The following is a 26,792-nucleotide window of genomic DNA, read 5'->3' as shown; positions in this document are numbered from 1 at the left end:
TGTTTCTACATTAAGACTAGTTTATATAAATTTATTTACCTTTTTCAATAAAAAACTTAAACAAAATGGTTAATTCTTTTCTAAATAGTAACACAAATGTGATTACAGATAATTGTTGCTATCAGAAACAATAATTGCTTTATCCACAACGGAGTAGATATCACGTCCACTCTCAACTGTTTGTAAATTAACCACAGCTGTTATTTGTGAGTTCCATTTTAATAGGACTTTTCATCGTTATAACCCCAAACAATGTCAGCTACAAAAAGGTAAGTCTCTTAACCAATTACGCTTGTCATTAAAAAAATGAAAAAACACCTGCAAAGGAGAGTCAAAATAAAAGTGAGGTTATGTCAAAACAAATGCACTGGCGAAGTTACAGTTTATTAATAACAAATATAACAATTAATTTCAACTAGGAATTTTCGTTTCCAAGTGTAGACCATGTATATTTTTAATTTGTTCCTTTAGAGTGTCGTACACACTCCGATGTTGCTTAGGTATTGACAGTCCTTTAAAATCATTACTTTCAATATAGATATTAAACATAGCACCACAACCCCCTGATACATCTTCAACTTTAATTGCTTGTGACTGAGGAAATTTCTTCTGAAGAATATTTCTAATTTCTTCTTCAGTGACTACATTTTCAGAGTACATTCGAATACTCTGAGTTAACTAAAACAAACATGTTAGGTATTTTGTGTTACTTTTAAGACATCTTCTATACTATTCTGGGATAATTTACAAATTTGCTATATTTATTAAACAGTCTATTCATTTTTTATTATAATGTGAAAAATTGGAAAATAGGAACCTGAAATTATCAATCAACTGATTATCTAATATAATGATAGAAGTGCCCCCTAGCGGTTGGACCAACTTTATATTTGTATGAGTAGTTGTAAGATGGCGCTACCTAGGTTAAAATAATTTATTTGATTATTTTGCTGATAAGAACATTAATATTGATTGCTGACGTATTGAGTATTGGTTTAATTAATTTTTGGTTACATTTATAGCTCATTTATCATTTTGTGATAAGCGGTATTATGGTTTAAATGAAATATCGTTAATTATATTTTTGCACCGATTGCAACTAACACGGCCTTTGGCAATTGTTTACTTTCACAAAACTTTATTTAAAGTTTAGTTTAGTTAAATTTGTGGTTAGCAACCTTTGAATCTAAGGAACCCTTATAAGTTTTTTTTATACAAACATTGATTCGTCAATTTTTAACAAATTTACGGAAGTTTTCTAAGTATCGGAACTTTCCTTTTTGTTTATTATTGTTATAAATCCACATGCGATGCGAAAAGAGGAATTTTTCAGTTAATGATTTTTGCATGTAATTTTATGTATCAACAGAAATTAATGCTAATTATTGTTCAATTAAAACTTGTTTTGGGTAATAATTACGCGACCAATTGTTGTTTACTTTTAATCATGTATTTTGTGATTTTTGGTTGGTTCACTAGTTGTAATTTAACAATAATACCTAATGTTATATTAGAAAAAAAAAAGACATAAACTTTATGTACCACTGAAGTTTGTTAATTCAATTACTAATCAACGAATATTTAAGTAAATTCATTGCTTAAACGTACAGAAATAATTCCACATTTGTTTTGTTGACAATTTTTGTTTTATAAATAATTGCCCGTGGATATTATACATAATTAAGTTAAAAATATTTCCGATGAATGTTTACAATAACAATCATTTTTATTTGTAATAATAAGATATACAACATTTTTATTATTGCGATAAATATCTTTTATAAAAATAATAAAAGAGGTTGTTTTTTTTAAGTTTTGTAGTAGTTTCTTTTTATTAAAAACAAAGTTACGGTAATAATTAATAAAAGTTGAACATGGCCAATTAAATCCGAATTTGTTTCTGCAAATTTTTGTAGACTTTTTGTGGTATTGGAACTTTTATCCAAATTAGGATGGTTTTATTACTCAATACTTCCTTCCTTCTAGCCGACTTGTTTATGAATTCAAAATTAGCAAAGTAATCAATATTCGGTGTAGCACCGCGAGAAAACAGAATCAACTTTACGTAGTTTCCACATGTATTTATTGGCAAATTTCTCATTAATTACAGTTGCAAGCGAAAATAAACACCAAACGACGTATTTAACACGATAAACAATCATTGTCATTAATTTCTCACATGTACACAATATACTAACTTTCTTAAGTTTTCCCCTCACCCCGTCTGTCGGCAAAATTATTGTAAATAAATAGTAAAGCTATCCCCACTCCTGTGACGTCATTCCTGCCATTCTACGTTCCTTGAATGTAGACGTAACGTAACCTTGATTCGTTTTTCCTACGCCGATGGCCTGAAATGTTTACATAATTGTAGACTTGATAAAAGACACATTTGGGGCCCAATTGTCGACACACGTGTCCGGCTTGCTGATTGAAGGCCTCAATGTGCAAAAACAAGTGGTTTTTGGTCGTAATTTAAGCGTAAAAACTCAATGTTTACATGGTGCTAGTTTTCGGTTGCGCATGTTTTCGTGAAAGCACCCAAACAACAGTTAACGAGGTTGGTATACTGCCACGAAATGGCGCTCTCAGTCGATTAGAGAACATTGCGGAGAGAGGTCGTTGTGTATAATCGCGTGGTTTATTTACAAACAAAGTAAAATTCGCATCGAAAGTGAGTGTCGTTCGGGGTGTTTGGATGCCCGAGATGCCTTCAGCCGATATGCGCACCACCGTGAGCACGATGAACCCTGTGAGGGGCCCGGAATTTAACATCAGTTCGAAGGACGTAGAGGGCCTGGTGTTGGAGATCAAGGAGAACCTGCGATTGTCGGCGACGACGATGAAGGCGATACCCTGCAGCCACCTGTCGAGGAAGTCGTCGCGAGCGTCGCCCTACCGCATCCCAGGGAAAGTGTGTTGTGAGTCGGCCCCGTCTGCCTGCGATCAGTGTATCAGGAAAAACAAGCGGCGGCTGCAGCAGGAGGCGCAGGAAGACCCCTACGAACTCCTGCAGAAACTGCTCAGAGACGGTAGTTTGGTGAACGAGGCGGTCCGCAGGGTGCAGTTGGGGCTCACCCCCAAACAGAGATACTTCTACGAGTCCGATGAGGAGAATAGCCCTGTTCTACGGCTGTACTCCCAAGAGAGCTAAATTCGATAATTTTGCGTTTAATTTATTTTGTCCTTAAATGTTCCTTTGTGAGTGTTGTATGTGAGAAATTGGAAACGTTGCGTCAGCGAGAGTACAGTCCGAGCCAAAGAGACGTAAGAAGCACACATTTCGTATAGTCGGGGACGAGAGACTAGTCCCGTTTTTCCGTTTTTTTGTCTCTTAGTATTATACGCTTAAGAGAGAATTTGAATTTTTTACAAAATGCTGTATTACGCTTAATTACCGGACATTTAGATAGTGTTAAATTAGTTTGGAACTCTTACTCTATTACTCCATATCTGTGATTGTAAAATAAACCTCCCAGATTTGTTTCTCCCTCATCCAAAAAATCCAAAAATGTTTATATCAAATTTCTCAAAAAACAAGCATGGGGGAGATGAGGTGTCTTAAAATCACACATGAAAAATACGAACGTTGATTTTTCAGATGCGATTTTAATTTAATTTTAAGTATGTGTATAAAATACATAACAATGTTGGTTTTTTGTTCAACAGTCGGGTCAGTTAGTGGATCTGTACGATTTTTTTTTTCATACACTGACCTTTTAGTTGTTGCACATGCCGTGTTCTGTAATTTCTTTAAACCGAATTAGACATGCCTGCGCATTTTATTTAATTTAACTAATTAATTTAATTTTATCAGAACCGCATTTTTAAGTATTTTTTGTGTTTTATTTAAAATGCACTAGATTATTGAACTGATTCTATTGCTGTTCTTGTGATATAGTTGTTATGCATAAATTCTTAACTCAATGGGAAAAAATGTGATTTTTATATTCACTTGGTAGATGCATTTGATTTTGTTTTGTTTTTTTGACTGTGTTCTTTAGTTAGTTTACTGGACAAAATGGGTTTATAAGAATAGACGACTTATTTTTTTTTTAATTGTTTTTCACTAATTGTCAGTTACTATGTGTAGGTATTTAATTAAATTGTTTTTATCACATTTTTCTAGGGCATTTGTTTCCTAGATATTTGTGGTAAAATTTATGTTATGAATGTACGTTTTTGTTACAATCGCAATAATTTGTATTAAAATATTTTTTGATGCCTATGGCATTCATGTATTATAATGTCGAAAATAAACATTATAATCAAGTATGTTTTTTTATTACAAACTAAACCTAGAAAACATAGATAAAAATTTTATTGCAAAAAGTTAAGTGCAAGTGATTTTGCTATGTTAACCTTGTGGTGACCATACACACGTGTAAAAGGTACAATAACGTAACAAATGTGTGACTTAATTAATTATCTCGACCTACTGTACTTAATATAATTTAGTTTCATTCAAATATCAGCTCTAGAAGTCTAGAAAACACAAAGAACCCATTAAAACGGTTAACAGTTGCAATATAATATAAAGTCGCTTCAAAGAGGGAGACAGAGAGAGCACGTTACATAATTCAAGATTGGCCCTATTAAGAGCTATCGTTCCACTAGACTTAATTATATTAATTTTATTGCACCGTGTTTGCTCACTTGTGAAAAAAAATCTACTATATTTTGATAGGAATATTACATATGCATGTATGTCTAAAACATAAACAGATAAACTGAGAGAAAGCACCAAAAAATAGTGTAGTGAATGAATTAGAAGTTATTTTGATTAATAAACAGGAAGCTATATTAGATCGCATTGTTCTAACGAACATTTTGTTGCCTTTTACACACGTGTTACCTAAGCTGCGATGTTATAAATAGGTTTCTGAATATATTATCAACTTTTCTTATCCTTGAGATAAATTGTTACCACGTGGTAGTAATCTTTTCATAATGTTTGTAAAGGGCATCAAGATGTTATGTCCAATTGTTTTGGTACTAATGCATTTACAACAGACCGCCTAAAAGAATAAACATTAATCAAATGTTACAAATTGAACAATTATAGGTATAGACCACATTTCAGTCCTCTAATCCTCTAAAAGTTGAAATTACAAATAATTTTGAATTTATTTGTTTAAATTGAAAATAAAACTCCTTCATAATATTGTACTCCGCGCTAACAAATATTACCTGTCACTTGTCAGGTTAATGTTAAAACTGGGTCAGATCTGCCAATAACAGCTTTGCTTCAGTTAATTTTGTTGGAATCTAGTTTTTCTTTTTTCAAGTACTGAGCAACAGATAGATACAGCAACGACCTACTTTGTTCGATACAAGTCGACTAATATTGGCATCAACTAATCAGAAAATTTTATTTACTACAAATTAGTTTTGGATGCTTTTTTATTCTTTTGTAGAGAAATTTTTGTTATAGAGTTTATTGTTGGATCCGTAATCCAAATATCTTATTCTAAAAATACTTTTGCAATGATTATCACAATTGTAAGGTTTTATGGCTTGCGTATGTAGTATGTATGTACATACAACAACATACATACTACAGGCGCCTCGTTTGATGATTCAAGATTTTCTTAGCATTCGAATGCGTGAACGGTATTTCCAGTCACTATGCAAAGAGAAAAATCTTGTTATGAATTGAGTGGTCACACCAATAAATATTCTAGAAACTTTCCAAGGAAATTTGTAGGGAACTTTTTCAATTTGAGGATGTGACTTTATTATTGCTTCTGAAAACCCCAGGTTTTATTTATATGTGTATTTGTTGTTTCAAATAGCTTTTTTATACACTTACCAATATTTTTATATTGTTTTATGAGTGTAATACATAGTATTACTCTCAAAATTGTTATTGTCTCAAGAATTATGTCAGATAATCTTTTCGTTTAATTACTAGAGCATCTATTTTTGTTTATAGTTTATTAATTATTAAGGTTTGTTACAAAAGTACAAAAGTAGAGAGTAATAACAAAACATTTAATTTAATTTAAAATAAAAGTGAAATGTTATATTGCGGAGGGATCTTGATAACAATGGAAAAAGTAATTAATTGAATAATTGAGGGACGATTTTCTACTCGTAATTCTCCAATTTTGACTCAGTTGTTTTTCTAATAAGAGGTAAACATTGAGTTACAATGATTGTTTGATCAGTAGTGTCATCATGACGGTGCTTTACCACAATGAATCTTACTTAAATAATTATGACGTTATTTAAGATGGTACTGCATTCTCAAAAATTGATAAACAAATATTATTTTTCTATTTCGGTGTCACACTGTTTTCAGTTGCATAAAATGCAACTTTGTGACACTGTTTTTGGAAACATTTTATACACACTTTTAGCATCACTGATTGCGGGTACTGTCATTTTTAACTATTTTTTTTATTTTGATACCTACGCCCTACCTCTTAAAAATAGATGACGGATTTAAAAAAAAATAAGTGAAAAATATATTTAAAAATCAAAACGTTTTTTGATTTCAGCCAAGTTCTAATAGCGCAAAAGCTTTCTTTATTATGGTAACATTTACACACAAATTTATTATGGAAACTTTGACCTTTAATAATTTTTTGTAATTTAGATTTTTTAAATTTTTACGTGCTGTCTTTTACATTTGTTACTTCTTACTTATCAAAAATAGAATGCTATACAAAATAATTTTGTAGTACGTAATTGGCTAATTGTTCCATGTGTTTTTAAAAAATGTCGATTAATAACAGTTTGTATGGAAATAATACTGGCTTGGCGATTTTTGTTTGTTTGTATTTATAAATAATGGAGAGGCTGGTATTTATAGGTGGATTTCGGAATCCAGGGTGACTTAAAAGTATCCACATTTGTATGCTATTGTGACATTATAAACTAGCCGTGGCGATTATAAAGTATAACATTTAGAACTGCAATGCTTTTGACAAAGACGTCAGCTCTTTGTTTTTAATATTCATGCTAGAGTAAATAAGATAAGTGACAATAATAAAGTATTTCATAATTTTCTGCAATTTCACTGTTCTTTGTTGTTCTAAACAAAAGTATAATAATTAGGGAATTAATTTATCTTTGTTTTAACGATCGATTTATTGAATGTTCAATCGAAACTTGAGATAACAGTTTAATATCAGTTTGTAAGACTTGTTAGTTTTCCAGTAAAAGTAATTTGATACAGTCGCTAACAACGTCAAGGCAGAGTCTTCACCAAAATTACCATGTCTGTGCGAACTGAGTAAGTTTCTCTGTATGAATTTTGTCTATTTATTGAAGTTTAGAATTACGCAATTAATTTTATCGAGACGTATCAGTCCATTGATCAAATAACAAATTGATAAGGGAGTTAAAAGTAGGCACCCGTTCGGCTTTACATAATAGAACTGTGAGTAAACAACCAAAATTCCAACTGTAGATTTTCTCACTAATTCCTATTTGGAAGTTCCCGGAAGGCTTGGACGCGGGGTGTCCTTATCTTTTAGAAAACATGTAAATTTATCGATTTACATAAGTGTTAGTCATACGGTAGAGTAGGTGAACATTGCTACACTGTCATTCATGCTTTCGTTTTTAGTCTTGATGTTTGCATCACGCAACTTCCGTTAATATTCACTATTAAAACACTCAGGTTATTTCCTTACTGTTTATTTAGCTAGATGTTTCGACTTGAATCCAAACCAAAATAAACATTCTTGTTACCTGCGAATGCCCAAATACCCTTCTTGTTCGGACCTGTTATGATACCAAATATGAACAATTTTAATTAAAGTCGGACAGTGGACACCAGACGACTTGGGATTCGGTAGGTTAAAGGTCACTAGTTTTCCGGTTCTTCCTTTTATGTTCACGGACATCGATTAATGACTTTGCTTTTGGTTTAATATTTTGAAGTTCAAGAATTTTAAAATACTTTTGTTATTAATATAAAAATATGTTTGTAAATAGTGAAACTGCATGATTATATTTTCTAAAATTAAATTATTTTTCTTTTAAATTTCAGATGCCTTCTTACCTGAAGGTAATTTAAGTACAGGTGTTTCAAAAATTATAGACAAGATGACTACAAAACGTAGCTTTAATTTATTTTAGGGCTACTTTTCGTTTAGTAATTTTGTTGCAAACACAAATCCGTTAACTGTCGTGTTACTTAAACAACTGTTGAATTTCGGTACATTGTTTTCAGTAGTTTCAGTAATTAAGAGCATGTGAAAAGTATTATAATGCATTTTCAAAATTTTAAAATATCACAAATTGTAGAGTAAATGCAACTGATACAGTTATTATGATAGATAAAAATATCTATTTCCTTTACAACTAAATGTATTTACGTTGCGATAAAACGTCTATATTCACTTATTTAGCGATAGATAAGTATGGCCACCAAATTGTGCAACATTTCTAATAAAATGAGTCACACTGTTGTGACTAAACAAAAAATTGAACTGTTTCATCTTCGAATTGAAAAAGTTTGGAGAAAATCATTACAAAATAAACCGATAGAATGTTGTTTGTACACAAATGGGATTCCTCCGTTGTCGCCAATGAATAATTAATTAAGAAAATACCTTATTTGGCTCATGGCATAACTATAAAACCATCAAATCTATAATTACGCTAAAAATAGCATTCCTGGAAAAGTTTGTCAACTATTTTAGTAGTATTATCGATCGACAACGCGGGGTTGGTCTAATTTCGTTAAGAATTTTTTTATTTGAAAACCAAACCGCTAATTCAGTTGTAAACAAGATAATAAAAATTAAAGTTCAAAAAAATTTCCTTGAACTCGGTCATGGACCAATGACATATGTACTCATTATGAATAAGATACCATACCTACCTACCTTCCTACCTATGCCGATAAATGGACAAACGGAAACATTACTTTCGAAACTTCCTTCCTTAATGTTTCTACAATAATTAACGCCCAGCACCCTTTACGTATAATTGCAGTGGGGATTATCATCGCAGAGGTTATTAAATTCTATATTTATAGTTAATTAATTAACACCAGAAAAGTACCTTCTGATACGGTTCATTACTTACGATATTTTGCATGTAGTTAGTACACTCAACTTTCTTTCTGAACAAAACAATTAGATAATCTAACCGGAAGCACAACAATTCCAAAAAAGAAAATCAACAAAATAGACATTAGGCAATTTATTAACTTTGTATTAAAACTTGGTACAAACATCCTGTATCAAATTTGAAAGTTCAAATTTAATGTCATTTCCGGTTAACCCGAAGGTCATAGTACAGTTCACTTGATATATTCAGATCCATTGGAATAAATCAAAATATTTATCTTAAAAACATTGTCATTGTCTTTCTTTAATTAAAAACAAAAACTCAGATTTTGTAAAACTCGCTTATCACTCACACGGATGAAATGAATTCATTGATCAAAGACTGAGTCGTGGAATTACATCAAATTAGGGAAAACTTAGTTTGAGAATATTATCATTTTGTGTTAAAATCAATAGAGATAGGGGAATAAGTCTTTACGAAAATCTTTTCGCGTTGAAAAAATTTAGAATAGGTTTTCAATAAAAAAAAATCACTACCTCAAGCTAATAAAATTAGAATAAAAACACATTTACACTTTTGAACGAGATTCACTGCTAAGGGACAAAAAAATTAAATTTTTATTTTATTTTTGTTTCAATAGAAGGCTTGTTATAATTTTTTTGTTGAGCTGTTATCTCGTGATAGCTTTATAATTAAAAATCATTTTACCATTCAACCTCAAAATTAAAAGGAAAAAAATTATTCTAAAAATATTGAATAGAATAACTGAATGTATGTAGGTAAATTTTTAATTGGTTGTACTGAATCGATATCGAAGTTCTACTTATAAAATTGAGGTTAATATTCGAAATTATCAAATTATACATCGACTTTAATTTAAAAAAAAAACTAGCTTTTTGTCTGATAATAAATTAATATCATAGTGATGTTCAATAACAACTATTCTCGTGCGCGGGTTAGTTACAATTAGATCTTATAAAAACTCATGTATGTATGTGAGAGTCTTAGATTTTTATAGAATGTTTAATTTGTAAATCAAGGAGAAAGAAATGCGAATAAACCACGTATGGTTGTTTTTCCTTTCAAGTCATTAGTAATCCGTTGCTATTTAGTCAAACTACGCTATGACAGATGAAGGATGAGAACCATCTTTACAATTATCGGTGAATTGAATATTACAGCAAATTGTTACATTATTATTCAGTTAAAAATTACTCGCAAATAGGATAAGTAACTGGAAATCTCTTGTGCACGTTTCAAAATTAAAAAAGTACCGTAAAACAACTTTTATTAAGTTAAAGTAACGTTCATTCTTTAGCTAATTAACAAGACGCACACTTGGATGAGGCTGATAGAATTCAGAAAGAACGTTATGCTTTTGGCGTATAACAGACTAATTTAATTAATATTTGTTTGATGAGCTAGTTTCTGACCACCGTGATATTACCATCCGGTTTGTTGTTTTAAAATAATATTTGTTTTTATGATTACGTAAAGGAAAAACTGAACACCAGAGGCGGAAGCGGTATCAAGTTTCCGGAAAATCCAACCTGTGGTTACATTTAGAAATTTGGACATTTTATCGTTGGATTAAATAATAGTAAATAAAAAATGCAAAACCTGTGTGGGCTATTTTAACATTAGCTTAAGTCTGTTGTCTCTGTACTTTTTGTGATCATGATCATACTCAGACGTAGGAGTCGTTCGTCATCTTGCTATCATTGATAACTTAAGTTATTATTTTACATATTGAACAGAAAGTTTTTAACAAGATGTAGGTACTGTTTTAGTGTTTTGTTTATATTTTTCTAGCGTCCTTGATTAGTGTGTACAAAAAAATAATTGTAGTAATAAATTATTTTCTTTGAAATGGTGTGCATACCTATCTTTTTATAAAAACATTTTATACTGCTATTGCGGATATCCGGTATAATCTTTGAACTAGAAAGAAGGAATGAATGCAATAAAATTGTTTTAACTTTCCTACTTTTATCAATTGAGCATTCACACGAGAAATGATGGTGGTTATTAGTCATTAAAAATATCATCGTGCAATTGAAGATAAAATTGTTGAACTTTCACTGCTGTTTCTCTGACTGATCTTTTTCTGGTCTATAAAAAATTTTAGGTGAATTTTGACGTAAGCTGATGGCAATAGTTTGATTGTTGGGTCATCTTGTTTTTATTCAGATGTTATTTCGCATAAATATTCAGTTTAGGAGGTCACATTTGTTTACAACAACAGCACGGATGCAGAATTTTATCTGAAATTTAATAATAAGCGTTCATTGCTGAGCAGATGTTTGATTTTTTCATTTAGGTATCTATGTTTTCCTGGTGGGTAATAAAATGAACGGTGAGTTGCTTCCCAATGGCGGACATTTACCGTCTAGAAGGCATTCACGGTTCGTCGACTTTCATGACTATGCCATTATTATTTACATAACGCGGATGGTTATTTAACACGGTGGCAAACGTCATCGGACGTCACGTGATCTAAATTTTGTCTCAAATGATGAGCGGAATTGTACCGGGTGTTGGCGAATCTTCCTATAATTTATTGTTGACACTTGTTTGAGGAGACTCCATATTTATAGTTGTGTTGCCTTTGTTGGCAAAGGTCGTTCAACCATTTTCCACGGGATCGATTTGCCAGAAAATGTGTCATTAAGGGTACACTGAAGGGCAAAATTAATGTCATGCCATTAATGAACAGCGCCAAAGCCAAGTTTTCGTGAGCCGAATCGTCTGGCACTTTTATTGACGTCAGAATCACGACATTATTATATTTATTGCCACTGAGTATTTATTACTATTTAAATCTCTTACAACTCGAATATTTTGTGAAAATATGTGACAATGTGCTACTTTGCTGGTCTAAATGAGATGAATTTCAAGTTATGTAATAGTCTGGTTTTAAATATACTTTTGGCGAGACAATGTGATTTTGAAACGGCCTAAATGTACTCCAAATCCAAAGCTGCGTTCCTCTTCTTCATGTTTGGCAAATTTCTGAATCGTTTACCACGACAACCTTGGCGAATTTTAGCGTCAATGAACGTTAGATGTTAGATGGAATAGATTTTTTGTTATCCAAATCTAAAAATACTTGTTTGCTTTTTTAGAAAGTAGAATTTTTGAAATACATACTTAGTTGCATGAAAGACGGCTCTGCGTTTCGCCCAAAATACCCAAATAAACATTGCATTACCTTTAAAAATAATAAACACGTGATTTTTGGTGTCGCAAACGCCTCTGTGTCGATAAAAATATCAAGGATGTTAAACAGCCAATGATTTGTTTTATATTGTGTTAAACATCAAACATGAGTACAATTTTTACACCAAACTGACGCAAAGGTAGCTTTTCTAAGAGTTCTTTGTGTCGCTGCCAAAATAAAAACATCTAAAACGAGGTTAAACGTCATTATTTAGGATAATTTCGACAAATTAGAAAATGCGAACGGGAAATCATATTTTTAACCACAGGACGATACTTTTGTTTTTGTTTGTGTTTCCCATTTTCACGAAGTGTATGACGCACTTTTTTATGCTACGAAAACAAACAGGACTAAAAATCATTTTTATGTGGTTTCCTTGGTTGACATCATTGTGATAGAAATTCTGTTTCAGTATTTATTTGAAATTAAAAGTAACTCATTGACACATACCTACCTATTTCTGGTAGTTTTATTTGGGATAGATTTTTTTGGAGAAAGTTTAGTAAACTTTAATACTAAATTTAGGAGCACCAAGTGGGTGCAGTATTTGTTTTTCTTTAAGTAATGGTCAAATTACTGCTTCCATTATTATTAGATGGATTCCATTAAACACCCACGAATAGAAAAAACATCTATTATGGGTATAGCTTTTACTCATTTGAGAAAATTGGGAGATTGAAATGATGGAAATTAAATATCTGTGGTCTAATCTTGTACCTACACAGATTTCATTATTTTCGAAGAGAAAACAGCCAACTGAGTAAAAGATTTGACATAGCAAAATCAACAAAAGGTTCAATTACGGTCTATTTTCCTTAATTTGGTGTATTTTTATTAGATCTGAAAGGACACGTGGCATGCATTACATATTATTTAGAATCTTGAGATGAATCAGAGTAGTAAAATTTGATTAGATTAAATACTAGAGATTTTGGATTTGACTTTTTGTACTTTGGGTCCATCGACGGTACTGTCAGTAGTCAAAACAAAAAGAAATGAGAAAAAAAAAGAATAAATAGTACAGTTGACCTTGCCACATGCCAGTGTTTGATCAAAATAGAAGATTATACATTTTGTTATCTCAAGTGTAAACAAAAAAGTACAACAAATATCAGAAAGGTTGTATTCATTTGATACTGTTAATAGTTGGGCCAACAAATCGACGCCAAACATGTATTTATTACAATTTTGTCTCTTACGTAATGTTGCAAAGATAAAATACCAGTTGATTTGTTGATAAGACGCTAATAGAATTCCAATATAGCGTGCTTGTGGGAATTCTCAAACTCTTCTCTGCATAGATATAAATAGAAATTCAATTAAGCCTTGGTTTTTGGAATTTCTCGAAAATCTATCCAATGTTTATTTTCGTAGTGTGTTAAAACAAATTTTTTATTAGTTAGATAAGTTTAGAATAATGAACTTGAAAATCGCATGCCTGGGTGCCAAGTGTGCAGAAAGCAAAGTTCGACCGATGTTTCCACTTTTTCATTGTAAAATGGGGTTATGTTATATTTCGGTTGCTTATATCGGGTCGTTCACTTGGGTGTTTTTCCAAGTTTTATTTCAGGGAGAAATTGGACACGAATGAAGTTTGGCTAATTATGATCTGATTTGGCAATGGAGATGACTATTTGTACTTTTTGTCTGTCGTAAACACAAACCTGGCGATTTCTCAGGTCTGCATTGGTAGAATGGAGTTCATCCACCTGTTTCTTCTTCCTTGTTCGCGCCATGATCCAGTTCGCTGACTTGGACATGAATATATTTAGTGTCTCTTTCCATCTTGTCGTATTTTACTAACTTTGCTCCTCTTCTCGCTCATTTCTAATTTTGTTGTTGCTAATAAGTCAAACAATGTCAAATTTTGTTGTGTTCAAATACCTATAAACACAAACATTAGACAGAGAGCTTCTCGGTGGTTTCTTATGGAGCCGACAAAACATGAATCACTTAAAAGAATTTATAATAAACAAACGAGCATTGCCAAGGACAACACAACGTCTTTTTTGTCTGTACTTTTGTTCGTTTCCTTCTTATTCAATCGTTATTTACTATAAAATGTAGTAATTGGGTATTATCTGCTCCTGCAACAAAAGGAATTTTCTTCAGAAACATTTGCAAAATCAAAATTTACAATAGTGAACAGTTGACTCACACATTGGAAATAGAAATATTAAAAAGTTGAAACACCTCAAGTCTACCTTTTATAAGAAGATTCTTCTACTTCAGGTTTTTAGAATTGTCCGAAATTCCCTATGATTCACAACTCGTTTAGATCAATAGATGATGATAATCCTTTATGGATTCACAATCTATTCATATTACACATAATGACATACTTTATTTTACTATATACCACTTATACACTGCGTTAACCTTATAGTTGTCACTAAAAAATGATTGTATTTATTATGATAGAATATTTGTTTTGTTTTAAATTCAAATTTCTGTAGACAGTCAGGTGCTACGTAACAATAAGTTTGTTTGAGTTAATGATTTTCATTTTAATTTGACTTTAACTATTGTGGATAATTTGGATCAGACTTTATAACAGATTTTGATGTATTTTTAGTTTGCCGTAATGTTGATTTTTTTCAAGTAACGTAACTACTAATAAATTTTATGAGGCATGATATTAATAGGTTCAAGTTGAACACAATGGATTTTGGAAACTATTTTATCTTTATTGGCGTGAACGTTCTAAGTTTGTTATAATACTTAAGAAAAGGCAGTTTTATGATTTATTAGCTCATTTTAAAAACTAAAAACTAAAAAATTGTTCAATCAATCGCTTATAAAAATTGATTACTTTTATTACATTGAATTTTCTGTTTAAATAAGGCAATTAATTTTAGTTGTAACATTAATATATTTTTTAATATCAAAAATAAATAACAAATTGAAAAAATCAATAAACAAATTTTAATTCATGCAAATCATAAGCGCTGTCGATGGTTGAACTGTAAATGTATATAAGTATTCATTTATCTACTATCTAAATAACGGTTGCAATGTCTTAAATTTTTCTCTGTGCAAATCATTTGTTACTTTGACACTAAAAAAACTTGAAACACAGTCATCAAACTACTAATGTATTCAAGCTAGGTAGGTGTTTCATAAAAAACTTAGCATGTTTTGAAAGATCAATAACTCATGAAACTCATGTTGTAATGAACTTTTTTTAGTGGAAAATTATGGATGGGTCCTGGGACTTTGGAGGTACCATTGGAATTGTTTGCTTTGAATCGAAGCCGTTTGGTGGAACGTATTCGTCCGAAATCTGGAGAATCTATAATTGTTCTTCAGGGAGGCAACGAAGTTCCCTTTTACGATACTGACACCACATACAATGTGTTTCGTCAGGTAGGTTTAAATTTTAAGATTTTTTAGCACTGGATTAAAACTTATCACGTTCATTTTGCTTATACTTATTTTGATACGATTTTCATGGTCAAGTTGACGATAAAGTTTTTCGAATTCAAGTGTTAGCCACAACAATTTTTATTTAGGAACTCATACGTTTTTATTTATTTTTGGCAATTCTCCACCAGGCCACTTGATTTACTGTAAAATTATCTATGATTAAAGGCCGTATTGTTCCACGGATTTTTTTAGTAAACGTTTGGGTTGTTGAACTTACTTTAAAGATATTTTTTCATTGGAAAAAATATTGTCGCGGGAACTCAATAAATAAAGATGATGTATTTTCTTGTCGGAATCATTTGACGCAAGCGTGTCCCAAGATTGTCTTACAGTTCGCCGCACAGTTTGTGGGATATATCGACGTTATGACCTTTGTATTGTGTTTATTGAGGTGTTTAAAACTTAGTTGCCGGTTATAAACTTATAAAAGGTTACAAGCGACTCGATTTGCCAAAAACCAGCGTTTATTTAGCATTTTAGTTTAGCCAGTTTTAGCAGTCAAATTCATACTAATCCGGTTTTTCCTGTATAACACAAAATAAAATAAATGCAGTAATTTATGTATTGTTAAAATTATTAATTTACATATGTTTTATTCAACACCAATGACAATTTTTTATATTTTAGCTTTTCAGCACAAGCGGAATCATCTTATTTTTTATTTATTTTTATAGAAAAGCTCTAAAAGGTTGTGGAAGACGGAATTACAATATTCTTTTGAAGTTTTTTGCGATCAATGTCATACTGCAATTAATGTGCTTTTGATGGAAAATTATTATTAGGTAAAGTCTAATCAGTTATGACTTTGTAAGTGATATATTTCTGGACCTGAGTCTTAAAAATTCCAGTCTCCATTTTCAATATTCAACACTAAAATTCCAGAGTTCATTTCTGTCTAAACAAAAAAGACCAATCTTCTGTTGGAGGTATTCACATTTAAAATTATATTATATTTCATTATTGTCATGCTTTTAAAACTTGCATTATTAATATCTCAGAACAATGAAAATAGAGCTTGGCTTTTTTAAGACCTCAGATTTATTATTTAGTGTTGATATTTGCCAAAATTTTTGGTTTTACTTATAAAGATTTTGTTTTTTCCACAGAAACTGCACTTTTATAAAGTACTGACTGGTTCTTTTTTTTTGGTTTCTGTTTTGATAAGAGACTGTAATTGCGGTGACTGAAATTCACAAATATTTTGTTTTAGCACTTTTTGGTTGAATTTCTGTAAATGACTTTCTACTCTGTGTGTGCGTCGTTCTCCGAGAACTCTGTATATACAGGTGCGCCAGAACTCGCGCCCCAGAGAAAAATGTAAGATAATATACCAGGAACATGGAAATAATGTTTAAAAAATCTGTCAAAATATTTTGACATTTATTTATGCCTATTTAATAATACTGATGATCTTGTATATTTTTATAATTATTTAGTAAAGGTACAAAAATTTTCCCAATAAAAGCCACAAATAACCTTAAACAGAGTTGCAGTTTAGGATACAGCTTCCTTGTTTCCACTTCTAATAGCCTGTAGCAAAAAACTTGGAAAATTATTTTTCCAACAGAAATAAATATAGTCAAAGAGCAAAATTTAACCTCTTATAACTTCGAAATTTTTATAGATAAATTTTTTTAACATTTTTTCCATGCTTCTGGTATCTTACTTTTCTCTGGGGCGCGAGTTCTCGCGCACCTGTATAATTTGTACCCACTTTAAAGTAACTGTGTATCCGCTCGTTTATGATGTGTTTTAAAGGTTTTTTTTTTTTTAATAATATGTAATAAGGATAGGAGTTGAAACAAATGGATGTTGTATGCATAAAGACAGCGAATTTCTTACCTAATTCGAAATGTCCAGTCTTCTTTTTTTCGCAACCTCGGCTGTGTCCAGTCTATTCTCAACCATTGACTTATTCCTGAGTTCTTGTTTGAAATCCTATTCGCTCTTTATTTAACGATTTTATGAAACTACATTACACTAAAGCAAGAACCATGAATATCAAGGTCTTTAAAATAAATTACTTTTAAGTACTTTGGAGCTCTTTTATTTTATATATGAAACAATAATTATTGTTTTATCTTTACTAAAACGGACAGACCTCGAATAAAACATTACGTATTACGTTCTTTACTGGAACATTTTTACATAATGAAATCATTTTTTCATACAATTTGTTGAAGAGTCTGGAATCAGATCTCCAAGTCCAAGGTTTAGGTTCATATTTGAGCCTGCTGATTCCCAATTAGAAGGGATATCATACGTTACATGTGTTATTGCCCTATTGTCATCCTCCTGCACTGTTTTGAGTAATTTTTTTACAAAAGTAGTGTTTCGAGAACGTTTTGTCATGGATTTAGTAACAATACTTATAAACAAAATAAATATATATATTTTTAATTTTGGTGTTTTTCTCCATGCTTTTCTCCATGCCAGGGGTCTTAAAATTAAATTCTAATTAATATTTGGAAAGATGTAGTAAAGATGTAGATGTTGAAAAAATTAAACAATTAAAGCATTTTTTTGTCATCGAGTTTTTTATTTGAGTTTGCAATGAAACAGCACAGAATCTGGGAGATCAGGTCTGAATATACCATATCAGATTGGTATTTAAATAAATTAATAATTCTAATCAACGCCTCTAATCTAAAAATTAGGCTCATGCAATTCCTTGTTTATAAACAATGATGCAATCATGTAATCAAATCACACCTTTTTTCCATGCATATTTTTGATTGCGGAAAATGATAATTTCGTTACGGAACATTATTAATCGGCTTAAATCGCTTGACTAATAAATTATTGATTTGCGATGGCTGACCTGTTTTAGCTTTTTTGTGGGGGCTCCTAATGAAGGCCTTGACAATGCCTGCGAACCAGCCCTTTTTATCTTTTAATAAAATTGCTTTGTTTATTCGCCTTGAAAGCCTATTTGTCTTGTTAAATTAAAATTTGTTTGTTTTGTTTCAATAAATACAGTTTTACATTGCAATCTAAAGAGACGATTGATTAGGTATTGCGTCAATTTTCAACTACGTAACCGTTTCTTGGATGTCAGAATACATTTAATTTAAATCCAAATTAAATGTTTTCTTTTGTTTATTTCGGCACTTAATCAACGCGCAAGTCTTTGTTTCCATAAGAAAGGCCTTCTAAAGTCACGTTTGACCATAAATGCTGTTGTCCGCTTTGTCATTTCGACGAAGATGTTTTTAAAAAGTTTGTTTATTGTTGAATTGTTATTGTTATTGTGTTTGCAATGGGGGAAATGCTAAAAACCGCAACAAACAACTTAAAGTTCATTGTATTGTGCGGAACATACCTATATAAACATTATTTGAATTTGCGAAATAGCTAGACTTGTTAATTATTTGTGTGAACGTTGCCCAATTCTGCAACTTTCTACTTTACAAAGCCTTTCTTTTGGCGAACGTAAACGTCAGCAAATTGCGAGCATTGACCGTGGGTAAAGTAGGTTACACACCCAAACACTTCCAAAACAACAATATGCAATGCCATAAAATTCCAATTATCTATTATTAAAATTTTGCTCGTTCAAATTTCAATAAAACGAACAGTTCAGTATATTATTTGTGTTGCAAGATGTTGTCGATTAATGACCTTTGTCACCTGACAAGTGACATTACGAAAATGTTTTGTTATTTAGGCGGAATTATTGTCAAGGTGCTTTATGAGTGTGTGTAACGACATATTTGATTTGAGGCTATTCGATGACCTTTTCTCTCTATAATTTTCGACCTTCTCTAATAAGAATGAGATATTGGCATGGGAGGCAAAACTGCAACACATTGTGCAACCTTAAAACAAGACAATAGAACTACTGATGACTAACATCTAACATTTCATGAAATGAACTTTCACATGACTCCTAACTTGGTACTTTGTTTTTGTTGTGTAGGTACATTTCATTTTGTTATTGTAAACAAATACTTGAAATGATTTAAGAAAGCGTGACAGTTTCATTTCTACTCAGACGACATCCTGTATTACATATACTTTGTTTATTTTGCTTCTTATCTTGTTTATTTTTTTTTTAACTTAAAAACACTCTTTATTGCTTGTTATAATTTGTACTATTTTATACAGGGTGAGGATGAAACGCCAAGGTATATTAAAAATAATAACTTGAGTAATTTCTATTAGCTCCTATTATTCACACAAAAATAAATTTCGAAAAAAGTTGCTCGGAGAAAAAAATTAATCATTTAAGAAGTGAAATACTTTCGGCTAAATTAGGATGAACACACTAAAAATTCCAGTTTTCTAATGTTTCAACAAAGCTTCGTTCATCAACTTAGTTTACGAATTAAATAATTGTATTAGTTAAAAATGGTTATTATGTAGTTTGTACCACAGTAAAATAAATCCATGTGTACCAAATTTTTTCGTTCTCCCTGCATACTTTCCATCTCGGCTTCACAACAGAAAATGTTGATTACATGACTTCATTTATCACCACTGCTAAGTTTAATTTGATTTTTTAGGAATCTTACTTTATGTGGGCTTTCGGAGTGATTGAACCAGGATGTTACGGTGCCATTGACGTCAAATCAGGAGAAGCTTATTTGTTTGTACCTCGATTTCCGAAAAGCTATGCTGTGTGGATGGGACCACTGCATTCTCTTGAAGATTTTAGTAGGAAGTATGGTATTCCGCATGTGCATTACGCTGATGAGGTAATTTTTTGTTGTTAAACAAAAATAGTATTTAGTAGTTGAATTAAAAAAAAATGTTAAATTTATCCTTGACACAAAGAACGGTACCTACATGCTGTGCAAAACTGATTACGGAGCGTAGGAAAGGATCAAGAATAAAAATGTGAAAGTAAAACATAAATCATTTGCAAGAGATATTGGCACGGCTTGAATGTCGTAATTTGGGCAAAGTGAATAAATTTATATTGTCACGATAAGTTCTAATTTCCAAACATGTCCATTCATTTGGTTTTTACAATTACATCATTTGTTATGTTAAACCAGAATCGTTTATTTTGTTTACAACAGAGGGTCTATTGCACTGTTATTATTTTTACTGTTGCTTGGAAACATCCTGTTTATTGTTTTTAATAAAGTTAAGTGGATTTCGGTAAGTAAGTGATAGGGCATAGCCGCATAGGTCGTTAAGTACTTATTATCACGACAATGTAAACAATAATAAAGGATTTAAAATTAGGTCAGGTCGTCTCATAAACAGATGTTGAAGTTATGGCAAAGATTAACAGTATCTAGAAAAAGATCCAAATATAGAACATAAGTATGCATGTATATTTGCAGTAAAGCATGCGCTATTCATTCCATTTTCTAATTTTAATGTAAACAGAGATTATTTTCATATAATCCATATCTGAATTAAAAGTCATAAATAGGTGACAAATGTTTGAGTACTGAAACCCTGCTTTAACTTCGCTCTGATTTTTTGTAATTATTTATTGGTACCGATATCCTGGTATATGGGGGTGAGTTCTGCTTAGGAAATGAAAAAAGCGTCACTCTTAAATCTTCTAAATATTTGCTTTTATTAAATTTTGACAGAAGTAGGACACCTCATTAAACTCATAAATAAAATTGTTTTACCTTCAAATATTGGCGTGTTTGCTTGTTACATCATTGCATCAGGCATCAAACTCCCCAATAATGTGCATTTGCAATTTTTTTCATTCGGTTATTTGCTGAAAAATAAAAGTGTGCACAAGCGCCAAAAACCACCGTTGCCATGAAACTCATTGATTCACCCTTTTATTTAACGAACTGAACACAGGACATGGTGTTAAAAAATACGCAAAAAGCTTTTTCGGTGGATGGAGTTGAAACGTCGTTTAATTTTAATTGCCATTTTTTTACAAAAATAGTCGCCGCATTTATAAATCAAGGAACTAATTCATTTTTTTTATCTGTGGATCCGGATGGATTGGAAAATTTTTAATGTTTGGGTTTCAATTAGTGAGAATTGCAACATAAATGCGGCTTGCTGAAATTGCAACATTCTTTAAAAATAACCATCCGGTCCAGATTTTGCGGATAGCGCGTTAATATTGTAATTTACTCGACGGGTCATATATTCGACCCTTATGTTTAATCTCGGGGAAAAAGTTTGATTTCGTTTATCAGTTGCATTATGTATGTAGAATATGTAGTTAAGATAAACATTATTGCTTCTGTTTCTGTTTTCTGTTTCTGTTATCACATTTATACATTTATCATTATCTAAATTAAAAATATAATTGTGATTTAAAATCAGGTGTATATACGTAATTTGTTAAAGTCAAATGATTCATACTGTTATTGATTAAAAATGTTGTATTTTTACTAGAACGTCAGTACGTTTTGAACAAGATATGATCTGTTATATCGTTGATGATCCTTTTAATAGAAGAAATTCTAAATTTATACATCTGAAGTGGATACACGCGACGTGGTTTGATACCAGCAAAACAAAAAAAAAACGATCACTAAAAAAAATTAATTGTTTACTTATCGCTAAATAAATTTAACACAAAAGCTGTATTTAAATTAAAACTGGCATTGACTTTACACTGATAAAATTTTAAACTTAATTGTACAATTCTTTAAATTATAGATTTGTTATTAGATTTTATTGCATTGCTATTTTTAGACTTTCTGTAGTTATCCAGCAAGTTGATACGTCGTTAACATTCAGATTCTCTCATATTTGTTTGTTTTAGATCGTCTTTTTTCTAACAGGGAAATCGTAAAGCTAGAGAACTAATAAGCCTTTTTTATTTTTTACCCAACAAGTGAATATACTTACTTGATTTGCAAAAATAGACGTTTTATGGGTAATGATGTTATTTCCCTTTTTATGTAACAATGATGAATGCGTTTTTGTGATGTTTAAACTTATTAATGTAACTTTAGCAGCAGCAAATAATTTTTAATTATATTATAAATTAGAGCAAAAAATATATAACAGTTTTTATTTGGAGTATGTTGTAAAAATGTATCGAAAATCTTTCTAAAATTAATATAATTTTTAGTTTTAAAATAACAATATTATAAAATTATATCTCATTAAATGTAAATAAGTTTCCAACTTACTACTTCTAATGATTGTAGCACTAATTGTAGTAAGAATTAAAAACAACCGTTAAGCAAAAACTTTTATTTGGACTATTTTGTTTTTGTTATTTGTTTTATGTACCCTATATATGTACATACATTGAAAATATATCGTGTATAAATAAGATAATTTTTCCTAGAAAAATATATTTTAGTTGAGGTGTGATGTTGTAAATATTTACCTGACATTCAGCTGATAATGATTTTGTTATTATCAGTATATATATAAAATGTTACTCCTGGATCAGGGCATAATTATGCAAAACTCATTGGAAAACAGCCCAAAAAGGACATGAAACGACCAAGAAAGAGCCCAAAATCTTTTTAAAAAACGTAATATTTTGACACTCCAAACTACTCCAATAACTATAGAGACCAAAAATTGGGCACACGAAAAAATCGTTGAAAATCACCAAAAATCAAACCTCAAAATGACTTTTACTTCTGGATCACGATGAAAAATCGCCGAAAAATTCACCGATTGTGATGTTGGTGAAGCAAAATTCCTTCAAAGTATTCCTATAGTCTTATAGAAACTATAGTGATTTTTCAATTTTTTTTGTCCAGTTGGTTTAGTTCAGAAATGAAAAGCTGTTTTGGGGTGTTTGAAAACAAGGACTTTTAGGGTGCTTTTGAGGAAATTTTGCTTGATTTTGGGTGATTTTCAACGACTTTTTGTGTGCCTATTTCTTGGTGGTCAGTAAACATTAGAGTATCTATTTTGCGGTGTGGTTTCATGTTTTTTTAGGCTGTTTTTTAATTACTTTTGCTTGTGCCAAATGCCCTGATCCAGAAGTAACATTTTATGTACTACTGTTATGAAATACATTACATTCAATAAAAAAACAGAAACAACAACATTGATTAACTTTTGTCATTTTTTAGATTGCATCTGTTTTATCCAAATTAAATCCAAGGGTTTTGTTGACATTGGTAAGTAAAATACTTAATACATACCAGGTAATAAAAAGTATGGAACCAAACGTTTTTTGCTTAAACTATTTATTTTTTGAAAAAACTAATTGATGAGTGATAAAGTACTATAAAAATGTGATGATTTAACAAGAATAAAATTTTTCGAAATTTTCTTTTGTTTTTGAGTTCTTCAAAAAAAGAAATTTTTTTAAATGGCAACCCACTATAAAATCATTCTTCTCATAAAAGCTATACTCTAAGGATTACAACTATCTGCTTTATATTTATTTTTTTCAAAAATTTTTTTTCACATAAATTGCAATTTTGACAAAAAAAATCGCATAACTCAAAAACAAAACAAAATTTCGTTCTGAAAATACGATCACATTTTTAATATTACTTTAATTTATATTAATTATTATTTTCTGGAGGCAAATGACTAAAAATAACACCGCTTGGTTCCATACTTTATATTCATCCTGTATGTAGTGTTCTTCGTTGACGAACTACGACAAACCTTTTAGAAAGGACAAAACTCTGATAGTGGACTAATAGCGAAAGAGGCCGATTTTGAAGGAATTTCCAAGTAAATTCGGTATACATATTTTCAATTTTAATTACTTACGCTTTGTGGTTTCAGGTTTAAAGTTGATAATGGTTTGCTTTTCGATGAAATAGCTGATTTGTACGTATTTTTGATATTTATCTGATATCTAAACAGATTAATCTTAATTAGGAGAGTGTATAAGACGGACTATGAAATTTCCGTTATGAAATACGTGGTGGAGACATCCTCAGCGGCCCATCGCAAAGTGATGCGTTTTGCTAAAGCTGGCAAAAGCGAGTATCAATGCGAGTCAGAATTTTTGCACCACTGCTACAGCGTAGGGGGTTGTAGGCAGGTTTCATACACTTGCATTTGTGCCTCCCATACAAACGCTGCGATTCTACATTACGGACACGCTGCTGCTCCTAACGATAGATTCATCAATGAAGGAGAGCTTTGGTATTAATAGACCCGATAAAAAACCTAAGTAATAGCTCAATAAAATTGCAGTCTTTTCGATATGGGTGCCAACTATTTCGGTTACGCTGCCGATATCACTTGCACGTTTCCGGTCAGTGGCAAATTCAATCCCGATCAGAGATTAATTTACGAGGCCGTTTTGAAATCGAATTTAGCGGTTTTCGACGCCGCTAAGCCGGGATCTAGTTGGGGAGAGATGCACGTTTTGGCGACTCGCACGCTTTTGGAGGAACTGAAAAAAGGGGGGCTTTTGAAAGGGGATGTTGATGCTATGGTTACGGCAGGATTGGGGGCTATTTTCCAACCGCATGGGTTGGGGCATCTTTTAGGACTGGATGTGCACGATGTCGGTGGTTATATTACTGGCCAGCCGACGAGACGGACTGAACCGAGAGGAATTGAGAAGTTGAGGACTAACAGAGTTCTACAAGAACGAATGGTTTTAACAATCGAGCCGGGATGTTATTTTGTCGATATTGTAGGAGCTATTTTTTTAAAAATTATTTTTTATTTTAGTATTTATGGTTCCAGTTGCTTGATGAAGCGCTTGCGACTCCGAACCTTGCCCAGTTTTTGGTAGCAGACGTTGTTAAGAGATTCCGGGGTTTTGGAGGCGTTAGGATTGAAGACGATGTTCTTATTACAAAGGATGGGGCCGTCAATTTGACAAAAGTTCCAAGAACGTTAGTATTTTTACTTATTTTGCGACTGCTAATATTTAGAGCAGAAATTTTACCAACTACACTATTAATTTACAATTATTTTTAAGTACCTATTTTTATTGAAATTATTTAGACTTGTTTTTTTTATTATTGTTGCGTGTTTTTGTTCTTTATTTGCAATAAGTGTTGTTGGTAGAATTTTGTATTGAAATTTGAGGAGACATTTCGTATTACATTGTTTTTTAGGGTACAAGAAATTGAGGACTGGATTGCCGGGAAAGACGACAATAAATATAATTAAAGATTGATTACTTTCAATAATAATGTATTGCTTTGAATCAATTTTAATAAAGCTTACCTGTTAATATCGCTTTTTTGAACCTTGAATTTTTTTTTAATGAAAAACGTTGATAGCAAACTCTATCAGGTAAAATGAAATTAGATTTCGTCTGGAAACTTTATTATTCAATTATCATCATTACATTATTTATTCACTAGGCATACATCAGTCATTGAAATATAAAATAAGTACTTAAAATAATACATGTTAAACATAGTTTTCGAGTAGATAATTTGACAAGTTAAACACTAAGACTAATACTAAAAATACACTAACTTACATAAAAAAATAAAATAACGACCAGCGTTGTAAGTGCACTTAGCGCCTGGAGCATCCTCTTCTTGGAGCAGCACAGCAGTCGCTGCTATCGGTGGTGTCGTAGTCTGAAGAAAAGAAGCTGTCGGAAGTGCTATCAGAGCAGCATTCTGAGCAGCTGCACGTCTCGGAACTGCTGTAATCGGAAGAGGAGCTGTATCCGCAACGGTTGTTGGTGCGGCGGCGGGTTGTTTTCTTGTACTGTAACAATAAAAAAAAATTAACTTTGAGAAAATTACAGTAAGGAATAGTATACCTTTCATACCTTCGTACTTGATTTGGTCTTCTTAGGCCCACAAGAACCACAAGGACCGCAAGGAGAGCATGGACCGCAAGTTTTTCTCTTCGTTGTAGTTTTCGTTGCAGATTTTTTCGCTGCCGGTTTCTTGACCTTGGTCGATGATTTGGCTTTGGATTTTGGCTTAGGGCAAGAAGCACAAGAACGAGAAGAGCAACCAGGCATCCTATTAAATGAAATAATAATTACTTTTCTTCAAGGAATTAAATGTGAATTGTGAACTCACCTGAATTAATACTTTTGATCGTCTTTACTGAGAAACGTGCACTATTACTGGAAAGTTCTTCACCGTTGCTTTTATACCCTTTAGGTTTTTTGGTGAAAGATAATTTGAAAAAACTGATAAAAGCAGTTTTTCAATTTGAAACAACTAGGGATTTTTGTATTGTTAAATTGGCTAATTAAGAAAAAAATATATTTCTCAAACTAACTTTCTTAAAACCAATTTAATTTGTATAAAAA

The 26,792-nt window shown here is 31.4% G+C and overlaps 3 protein-coding genes across 5 annotated transcripts; 2 read left to right on the top strand and 1 right to left on the bottom strand.

Annotated features, from left to right (window-relative positions):
- The first annotated feature begins 113 nt into the window (after positions 1-113).
- LOC123006337 (xaa-Pro dipeptidase) lies at positions 114-25,742 on the top strand. 2 transcript variants are annotated; one of them, XM_044400750.1, is made up of 10 exons: positions 114-269; positions 15,439-15,616; positions 20,182-20,373; positions 23,659-23,706; positions 24,213-24,274; positions 24,329-24,373; positions 24,425-24,694; positions 24,746-25,193; positions 25,247-25,398; positions 25,624-25,742. In XM_044400750.1, the coding sequence occupies exons 1-10, from the start codon at positions 253-255 to the stop codon at positions 25,676-25,678; spliced, it is 1,467 nt and encodes a 488-aa protein (XP_044256685.1). In that variant the 5' UTR covers positions 114-252; the 3' UTR covers positions 25,679-25,742. The 2 variants fall into 2 exon arrangements, with proteins under 2 accessions (XP_044256685.1, XP_044256686.1); XM_044400751.1 differs by lacking the exon at positions 114-269 and adding an exon at positions 7,103-7,240.
- On the top strand, positions 2,444-4,273 carry LOC123006341. The gene has a single exon (XM_044400758.1). It carries the CDS (start codon positions 2,699-2,701, stop codon positions 3,152-3,154), a length of 456 nt encoding a protein of 151 aa, XP_044256693.1. The 5' UTR covers positions 2,444-2,698; the 3' UTR covers positions 3,155-4,273.
- Positions 25,743-25,820: 78 nt separating the features above from the next.
- LOC123006593 (keratin-associated protein 5-5-like) lies at positions 25,821-26,689 on the bottom strand. Of its 2 annotated transcripts, none has more exons than XR_006412819.1 (3): positions 26,557-26,689; positions 26,289-26,496; positions 25,821-26,233 (listed from the first exon to the last, which is right to left on the bottom strand). XR_006412819.1 is itself a non-coding variant. In XM_044401182.1 (3 exons), exons 2-3 carry the CDS (start codon positions 26,493-26,495, stop codon positions 26,036-26,038), a joined length of 396 nt encoding a protein of 131 aa, XP_044257117.1. In that variant the 5' UTR covers position 26,496; positions 26,557-26,689; the 3' UTR covers positions 25,821-26,035. The 2 variants fall into 2 exon arrangements, 1 of the variants encoding a protein (XP_044257117.1); XM_044401182.1 differs by having other exon boundaries at positions 26,298-26,496.
- Positions 26,690-26,792: the final 103 nt, after the last annotated feature.

Source organism: Tribolium madens, unplaced genomic scaffold (genome assembly GCF_015345945.1).
Source record: "Tribolium madens isolate multiple individuals breed KSU strain unplaced genomic scaffold, Tmad_KSU_1.1 Scaffold_2;HRSCAF=44;Tcas5.2_LGX, whole genome shotgun sequence".
Lineage (NCBI taxonomy): Eukaryota > Metazoa > Arthropoda > Insecta > Coleoptera > Tenebrionidae > Tribolium > Tribolium madens.
The sequence above is the reverse complement of the archived record's forward strand: the minus strand, read 5'-3'. Positions and strand labels throughout refer to the sequence as shown.